The 9,450-nt window shown below is 41.7% G+C and overlaps 1 protein-coding gene across 2 annotated transcripts; it reads right to left on the reverse strand.

Moving 5' to 3' along the window:
* Positions 1 to 1,038: 1,038 nt before the first annotated feature.
* glulb (glutamate-ammonia ligase (glutamine synthase) b) lies at positions 1,039 to 4,898 on the reverse strand. 2 transcript variants are annotated; one of them, XM_042322289.1, is made up of 7 exons: positions 4,740 to 4,898; positions 3,846 to 4,030; positions 3,416 to 3,577; positions 3,061 to 3,207; positions 2,702 to 2,829; positions 2,302 to 2,501; positions 1,039 to 1,925 (listed from the first exon to the last, which is right to left on the reverse strand). In XM_042322289.1, exons 2-7 carry the CDS (start codon positions 4,009 to 4,011, stop codon positions 1,607 to 1,609), a joined length of 1,122 nt encoding a protein of 373 aa, XP_042178223.1. In that variant the 5' UTR covers positions 4,012 to 4,030; positions 4,740 to 4,898; the 3' UTR covers positions 1,039 to 1,606. The 2 variants fall into 2 exon arrangements, with proteins under 2 accessions (XP_042178223.1, XP_042178224.1); XM_042322290.1 differs by having other exon boundaries at positions 4,817 to 4,893.
* Between the last annotated feature and the right edge of the window lie 4,552 nt (positions 4,899 to 9,450).

Consider the following 9,450-nt stretch of genomic DNA (forward strand, 5'->3'; position numbering starts at 1 on the left):
GTCCTGTCCTCAACATGTAAACACCTAGCCTTCTTGGCACGATGTACACTCAAGACTTACAAGAACACTCAAACATACATCACCTTCACTGATAAAGAAATTAAGATAAGGATCACCAAGAGCACTCCATGAAAGTATACTAAGAATCGGTAGCACTAGTTTTTGTGCCAAAGCTTCACTAGAGATGAAAAAAACTAAAGAAACGTGTGGTCAGGGTCAGCACAGTTAATTTGCAATGTGCAGTTAGGCAGCACTGATAATGCTGACAAGGCAGAATAACTCTGACTAAGGAAAGCAATGTCTAGACTGCAGAAAGACAGGTGACTACCAAGTGCCCATTGTCTTCAGTCACATAATCAGGTACTTTCTCCCCCACTGAATCTTAATGGTTTGAAAGAGATTATGTAAACATTGAGTTAAATAGGCATCAATTTAAGCAAGTATGTTCTTTGCAATGATAAGTATTCAGTATGCATCAATCTCATTTGTACTTTAGCACTCTTATCCAGAGAGACTTGCTCAAGGGCACATTGACAGATGTTTCACCTAGTCCACTCAGGGATTTGAACCAGGGACCTTTGGGTTACTTACTGGCCCAACGCACTTAACCGCTAGGCTACCTACTGCCCAGACATCTCTAGTTAAAAGGGACTTGAAATACATTGCTCGCTGACATATCCTACAGTAAGTCATTACACTTAAGTTCATTCAGGCTCTTAAAACTAGGGGACAGTCAAGAGGTCCAAAGACCCACCTGAATGGACAGGAAATAAAATGACACTCCTTCACCACATTGAGCCAAGGTTGTGCTCCTGATTAAAGGCTAAATTGAGAAGCACGTCACCTCAAGTGTTGATATGGCAAGGTCACCTTTAAGGTCAGCAAGTCTTACAAAAGATTGCATGTAAACTCATTAATCTCTGCACTTTGACAACTGCTTCATTGTAAACATGTTTTTAAAAAGCTCTACAAAGATTAATTTGTTTGACCTCTACCGTTTACTTTAACATGAACAAATGATACTGTACAACTGAAGAATCAGATTAAAAAATATTTTTTAATGTTCCAAATAAGAAAATGGGTTCTTGATACAACTTCTACTAAATGGTAGACAATAGAGATCCACACATGTATAAAGACAGATGCACCTTGGATCCTTTTGGGTTTGTGTACCACACGAGCCAGACCACACATGGCATAGTCATAAATCTACAGCATCTTGATTAGTATATCATGTTAAACATGAGTAGCAAATTGATACACAAAACTAGACCTATACATAGGAAACATTTCACCCTCCGACTGACATGTCTGGAATCATTCTTTAGCATCAATTATATGGCAATATTGGCAGTGATCAAGCTAAAAAAAGGTAGGGACTACGCTACCCTGAACACACAGCAGAATACATCAAGCACACTCATTGATCTCAAGTAAAATATTTTTTAATGGCTAAAAAAGTAAGCCCTACATGGATGGTCAAGATTTGCAATTTATACAAGGGGTTTCCAAAGCCACAGACAAAACAGTACTGGGAATGACACTTCATGAGGCGTAGCGCAAGAGGAGAGAAAGGGGATTATTTCAGTCCAACAGAGTAACTAGTTTATTTGCTGTATTCTGTAGGCTCCTCCCCCACTTCACTGAGCAAACATGTGCGTATCATGGCTTCTGTGACTGCATATGGGTCACAGTTTGCTGACGGGCGGCGGTCCTCGAAGTAGCCCTTCTTGTCCTGACCCACTGAGCGGGGGATGCGGATGCTGGCACCGCGGTTTGCCACACCGGCTGAGAACTCATGGATGTTGGACGTTTCGTGGTGACCGGTCAACCGGCGCGCGTTGTCCAGCCCCCCTTTGGGGTCGTAGGCACAGATGTGGTAACGGTGTCTCTTTCCCAGCTTCTCGATCGACTCCTCAATGGCCCTTAGTGGATAGGTGGGGGGGGTTAATCCACCGCTAAAGAGGTTTAAGACTGAAAACCTTATGCCGGTTTCCCAGACAGAGATTTAGCATTTGACTTGTCTTTGACGAAGAGAGATCTGTATATAATGACGAGATGCTCATGTCTCCACCTTAACAATGGGAGTTGTCCCGAAGGCGGGAAGACAGATGACAAGGTTCGGTCCAAAATAAACCCATTGGGATTATTTTGGACAGATTTTGGCGAGGAAAACCCCTCGCGTCACCTTCTCCTCTCGGCTAAGAAGCACTTTCAATGGAAAATGCCATTGAAGTCTAATATGGGTCCAGGGAAAATGTCCCTTAATGCATTTCCAGCACAAACTCAATTCATGCCTACCTCAACCCACCATCTTCTCTCATCTCCTTGGTGCTGAAGTTGGTATGGCAGCCAGCACCATTCCAGTTCCCAGGGATGGGCTTGGGGTCAAATGAGGCCACTACACCAAAGTCCTCACAGACCCGGTGCAGGATGAACCGAGCTGCCCAGAGGTGGTCTCCCATGTTGATCCCTTCACAAGGTCCCACCTGGAACTCCCACTGGAAGACACAATACAGACTGTACATGAGGCTTAGGGATGAGAGATTCTAACTTGAAAGTTTAAAGGTTTTAGAACACTGGGCTGTTTCCCAGTCACAAATGAAGCCTAGTCCAGGACTAAAAAGGCAGGTTTAATCTGTGTGTGGTAAAAATTGGCCCCAAAAGGATTTATTTTGATATAATGTGCAGTGTTTCCTACCTGAGCTGGCATGACTTCAGCATTGGTGCCACATATCTGAACCCCGGCATAAAGACAGGCCCTGTAGTGGGCTTCCACGATGTCTCTACCATACGCCTTGTCTGCCCCTACTCCACAGTAGTAGGGACCTGTTCAGAAACAACACATCAACAGGTTTAATGCCAGTGTTTTTTTTGGCATTGGTTAAAACAGTGAACAGTTTTAACTCTCAAACCTAAGTACTTTAGTTGAATGTACCAATTTAAAGTCACACTGGATAAGAGTCTGCTGAAAAACCAAGGCTATGTCTGAAATGGCAGCCCTTTCCCCTATACAGGGAATTGGGTGCCATTTGGGACACAGAGAACTCTCAAACTGACCTTGGGGACCAGGGAAGCCGTTAGAAGGCCAACCAAAAGGATGTCCGTCTGTGCCCAGGATGGTGTATTCCTGTTCCATACCAAACCAAGGGACCTGGTTCTCTACCATCTCCATGATCTTCTTACACATCCGTCGGAGATTGGTTTCTGGTGGGAGACAAATATAGGAATACATTACACTGAGCCAATTGGGACTGGACTCAGTGCTCATTTAAGGGAGGGCTGTGTTCAGTAGGCACGAAATGAAAGACATTAACTGTCAGCAGAATTCTGAACTTGTCCAATAAGAAACACTAGTATTAATTTTCTTTCACAAACATTTGTGCCCCAAGGTCACTTTACTGCTCAGGCTTACCTGCAGGCTTGCGGTTGTATTTGAGCACTTCACACAGGACCAGTTTGTTGGGGTCTTTCCTGAAGGGGTCTCTGAACATGGCAGCAGGGATCAGATACATGTCGCTGTTAGAGCCCTCTGACTGGTACGTACTGGAACCATCAAAGTTCCACTCTGGAAGATCTGGAGAGGGGGAACTGAAATTAACAGTACTAAAAAGGGACTCAACTACTCTTTAGGTTCAGGGTAATGTAAGGAGTATCATCAATCAGAATTTGATCATTCAATGAGTATGCAATCTGTATAAAACACAGAATGTATTATTGAAGTAAGCCTAAACATTTGTTTAAGATCTATGAATGTAAACCTCTGATCTTATGCATCTCAATCACATCACGGGGTAGGAGTTCCCATTGGCCATTTGTTTTTCTTAAAGGGTTGCTAAACTTACCATCAATGGCCTTGGGTTCGGAATCCAGAGTTCTGGTCTTGCAGCGGAGCCCCTCTCCAGTCCCATCTATCCAGATGTACATGGCCTGAACCTTGTCTCCCTGAGGAAGATCCATATACTGCTGCTTCACAGCTTTACTCAAACTGGCACTCTCTGAAGTGGCCATTTTCACTGAGCCTTGAAAACTTTGGAACAAAGAGCAATACATGCATTTGATTCTTAGAATTGAAACATTTGAGGTCTACAGTTATTATATAGTGCCTGTCCAGTGATATATAGTGAAAATTAAATCTACTCAAAACAACCAGACAATGTGTGAGGCCTAAACAGACGAGTCCATGCATGTGGCTACACCTGATGCTTCCCCTCCTCCACCATCCTGCTTCAAGACAGCTTGGTCAGCAACCAGGGATTTCATTTTAACAATAAAAACAATAGGATTTATATGTGGTTGTTTTGTAAGAGTAGCTGCCAAATTAAAATTGCACCAACGTGTTATAAATGAGATCACTATCAACATCCTGGTAATATCGAGTCAAATCCATGAAGGTTTGTAGTATGCATGAAAACATGGTGCTAGGACAGCAAACCACTGTGTGGTCATGGTTACTTACAACGTTACTAATCCCAGTTTACAACGAAGGAAATTAAAGCGCACTGTAGTTTCTGTCGTCAGGCAAATCTACGTCTAGAACACACTACCCATCAGATTAAAGCGACACACAATCATAGAACTAGGAGTTCAACAACCATAGTAATAGGATTTAATAAAATACCTTATAATTAGGCTAAGAGGTGCAAAACTGAACACCAATTAGTCCAATTTGATAAACATACACAATGAAATTGTCATAGTTTATCCTAGAACTTTGAACATTATTCAGAAATAATTACCTTATATCAAGTAAAGAATAGGATTAAAACCCTGGTACAGCCTTCAGTAAATGTCCTGTGCAATCCCAAATGGTTACCTTTCATTCGCCTACAACAACAAAAAACAGTCCGATTTATAAAAGGGAGATGGGATCGCCTTGCCTCGGATTGGCTGGAGAGAAACGTGATCCCTTCGTGCTAAAGTAATGAAGAGCTCATGGGTTGCATGCATTGGTCGGCAAGAAAAATCAGCAGTTTGTTTCAATATCATGGCAACAATCCAGCCCAAACAAGTCTTTGTTGAAAGGCTCAAAACAACTAATTGTTTGTTAAATTAATGCTAAATATCCTTAACTAAACCTCAAATAAGTTAGTTAATATTAGTATATTAAAAAAATATATGAAACGGGGAAAAAGACAATCCATTGAATCATTTCTATAATATGGTAATAATAAGGAACGACGATGAAGTAAAGACGCCCCCTGGCGGCATGAAAACAATTATTTATGAAATGCATGATTGTCCGTGCTATCCGGGTCATTGGGACCTCCCTACTCCTACCCCACTGAAATTGACATTTTAAATGGTTAAGGGTTATAGTTAAGATTAGGATTACACTAGATATCACAGATACAAAGTCAAAATTGGCTATATCGTAACAATTCATGAAAACAAACATGTGTTTTTTGGTCTTCATTTAAGATTAGGTTTAGGCCAGGTTAGCAATGTGGTTAGGGTGTGGGTTAGCTTTGAAATCACAGGTTGGGATGCTGAAAGGAATCAGGAGAGTGTCACGTTTTTGTTCTCTGTCCCATGCGCCATCGCCTGTGAACATCAAGATTACATATGGTTTCAACCTCTTCCGAATTCGCCAGATAAAGTCTGCCCCTATTCATTTTCAACAGGGGCACGCAGAGCAATGGGAAGGTGTGAGCGATACAAAGGTAGAATTACAACACTCCCCACGTCAAATTATTTTATTTTTGGACATTTTTAATGAGCATACAAATTGCCAGCTCCTTATTTTCATGTACAGTACTGTACCTAGAATACAAGGGTTGGATTTGCACTAAACAATTTGTCAGAAAAATAATGTAGATCATCTGGTTTATGGTTAGCCTCATATACTAAAATCTAGATAAATAAATTCTACATAAATCTAGAATTGGCTTCCTATTTCGCAAACAAAGCATCCTTCACTCATGCTGCCAAACATACCCTTGTAAAACTGACCATCCTACCAGTCCTCGACTTCGGGGATGTAATTTACAAAATAGTGTCCAATACCCTACTCAACAAATTGGATGCAGTCTATCACAGTGCAATCCGTTTTGCCACCAAAGCCCCATATACTACCCACCATTGCGACCTGTACGCTCTCGTTGGCTGGCCCTCGCTTCATACTCGTCGCCAAACCCACTGGCTCCATGTCATCTACAAGATCCTGCTAGGTAAAGTCCCCCCTTATCTCAGCTCGCTGGTCACCATAGCATCTCCCACCTGTAGCACATGCTCCAGCAGGTATATCCCTCTAGTCACCCCCAAAACCAATTCTTTCTTTGGCCGCCTCTACTTCTAGTTCTCTGCTGCCAATGACTGGAACAAACTACAAAAATCTCTGAAACTGGAAACACTTATCTCCCTCACTAGCTTTAAGCACCAACTGTCAGAGCAGCTCACAGATTACTGCACCTGTACATAGCCCACCTATAATTTAGCCCAAACAACTACCTCTTTTCCTACTGTATTTAATTAATTTATTTATTTTGCTCTTTTGCACCCCATTATTTTTATTTCTACTTTGCACATTCTTCCACTGCAAATCTACCATTCCAGTGTTTTACTTGCTATATTGTATTTACTTTGCCACCATGGCCTTTTTTTGCCTTTACCTCCCTTATCTCACCTCATTTGCTCACATCGTATATAGACTTGTTTATACTGTATTATTGACTGTATGTTTGTTTTACTCCGTGTGTAACTCTGTGTTGTTGTATGTGTCGAACTGCTTTGCTTTATCTTGGCCAGGTCGCAATTGTAAATGAGAACTTGTTCTCAACTTGCCTACCTGGTTAAATAAAGGTAAAATAAATCAATTTTAAAAATACATTATCTACTGGTATCATTTAACATTGAGAACATATAGTTACTGTAGCTCATCAAAATGCAAAAGATGTGTGAGTTAAGCTATTTTCTGCTTCAGATGTACAATGACAAGGGGCACATTGATTGCACATGCCAATTAGGCCAATAATGTCCTCATACTGTATGCCATCATACTGGCATGCATTGGTGATGCATGCTATTATGATAAGCTGAGTGACAATTAAATCTGAGTGACAGAGTGACAATCAAATAAAACCGGGCGCCGACAGAGATGGCTGCCTCGCTTCGCGTTCCTAGGAAACTATGTAGTATTTTGTTATTAATGCATTGTCGGAACTAGAAGCACAAGCATTTCGCTACACTTGCATTAACATCTGCTAACCATGTGCATGTGACAAATAAAATTTGATTTGATTTGATTGGAGAGGTCACAACTGGACAAAAAGGTAATGTTAATTTGAGAAAGCAACACAGAAACAGACAAATAGAGATTAATCCCCTTCACACCTTATTGCAGAATTGTGATTTGTGACCAATGAACATTGACACTAGTTCATCTTAAATAATGTTAAGTTAACAATTAAAATAAGTTTAAACACTTCAATGAATCAACATTGAATGAATCAAAATGTACAAATAATCTAGCTTGTTTGTAAATGTTAGACATTTTAGCAAATTAGCTTTATTACTAAAGCATCATTTTCATACCAGAGGTGACCAACCTTGCTCCAAGATGGTGCTGATAGAGATGGCAGCTTCGCTTCTAGTCCTTAGGAAACTGTGCAGTATTTCGTTTTTTTTTACTGTATTATTTATTACATTGTTAGCCCAGAAAACCTTAAGTGTTTTTACATACAACCGGGAATAACTATTAGATATCAGAGAGATGTCAACTTACCAGCACAACGACCAGGAATACGACTTTCCCAAAGCGGATCCTTTGACTGCACCTCCCAGGACATTTGAACTGATTCCAGAGGCTGACCCAAAACAACGCCACCGGAGGAGAGGGTCCCGGAGCGCTCTTCTAGTGAGGCTTCGGATACATCGCACCCCTGACAATTTCCATCATTTCCATTTATAAATAATTGGGTGTTTGGATCAGCAATTTCATTTTGATCTATCAAATAACTGATGGACACAGTAATGTTTCAATAGTGAAATGAGGTTTATTGCGTTAACAGAAAATGTGCAATATGCATCAAAACAAAATTAGACAGGTGCATAAATTTGGGCAACCCAATAGAAAAATCACATCAATATTTAGTAGAGCCTCCTTTTGCTAAAATAACAGCCGCTAGACGCTTCCCATAGCCTCTAATGAGTGTCTGGATTCTGGATGAAGGTATTTTGGACCATTCCTCCTTACAAAACGTCTCCAGTTCAGTTAGGTTTGATGGTTGCCGAGCATGGACAGCCCGCGTCAAATCTTCCCACAGATTCTCAATGATATTCAGGTCTGGGGACTGGGATGGCCATTCCAGAACATTGTACTTGTTCCTCTGCATAAATGCCCGGGTAGATTTTGAGCAGTGTTTTGGGTCGTGGTCTTGTTGAAATATCCAGCCCCGGTGTAACTTCAACTTTATGACTGATTCTTCAACATTATTCCCAAGAATCTGCTGATATTGAGTGGAATCCATGCGACCCTCAACTTTAACAAGATTCCCAGTACAGGCACTAGCCACACAGCCCGACAGCATGATGGAACCCACACCAAAATCTACTTCGGGTAGCAAGTGTTTTTCTTGGAATGCTGTGTTCTTTTGCCGCCATGCATAACGTCCCTTGTTATGACCAAATAACTCAATATTTGTTTCATCAGTCCACAGCACCTTATTCCAAAATTAAGCTGGTTTGTCCAAATGTGCGTTTGCATACCTAAAAATCAAATTTATTTATATAGCCTTTCGTACATCAGCTGATATCTCAAAGTGCTGTACAGAAACCCAGCCTAAAACCCCAAACAGCAAGCAATGCAGGTGTAGAAGCACGGTGGCTAGGAAAAACTCCCTAGAAAGGCTAAAACCTAGAGAGGAACCAGGCTATGAGGGGTGGCCAGTCCTCTTCTGGCTGTGCCGGGTGGAGATTATAACAGAACATGGCCAAGATGTTCAAATGTTCATAAATGACCAGCATGGTCCAATAATAATAAGGCAGAACAGTTCAAACTGGAGCAGCAGCACGGCCAGGTGGACTGGGGACAGCAAGGAGTCATCATGTCAGGTAGTCCTGTTGCATGGTCCGAGGGCTCAGGTCCTCCAAGAGAGAGAAAGAAAGAGAGAAAGAGAGAATTAGAGAGAGCACACTTAAATTCACACAGGACACCGAATAGGACAGGAGAAGTACTCCAGATATAACAAACTGATCCTAGCCCCCCGACACAAACTACTGCAGCATAAATACTGGAGGCTGAAACAGGAGGGGTCAGGAGACACTGTACCTCAAGCTACTGTACCTCAAGCGACTCTGTGACGTGTGTGCAGAAAAGGCTTCTTCCGCATCACTCCCATACAGCTTCTCCTTGTGCAAAGTGAGCTGAATTGTTGAACGATGCACAGTGACACCATCTGCAGCAAGATGATGTTGTAGGTCTTTGGAGGTGGTCTGTGGGCTGTTTTTGAC

The sequence above is a fragment of the Oncorhynchus tshawytscha genome, linkage group LG05, assembly GCF_018296145.1.
Source record: "Oncorhynchus tshawytscha isolate Ot180627B linkage group LG05, Otsh_v2.0, whole genome shotgun sequence".
Lineage (NCBI taxonomy): Eukaryota > Metazoa > Chordata > Actinopteri > Salmoniformes > Salmonidae > Oncorhynchus > Oncorhynchus tshawytscha.

What these genes read in the sequence shown, in the direction of transcription:
- glulb (XM_042322289.1), bottom strand. Translation starts at nt 4,011, where the DNA reads ATGGCCACTTCAGAGAGTGCCAGTTTGAGTAAAGCTGTGAAGCAGCAG. An exon ending in CGAACCCAAGGCCATTGATG is followed by an intron (nt 3,578 to 3,845) that starts GTAAGTTTAGCA and finishes CCCCCTCTCCAG; the next exon opens with ATCTTCCAGAGTGGAACTTT. An exon ending in CTGAAGTCATGCCAGCTCAG is followed by an intron (nt 2,502 to 2,701) that starts GTAGGAAACACT and finishes TGTGTCTTCCAG; the next exon opens with TGGGAGTTCCAGGTGGGACC.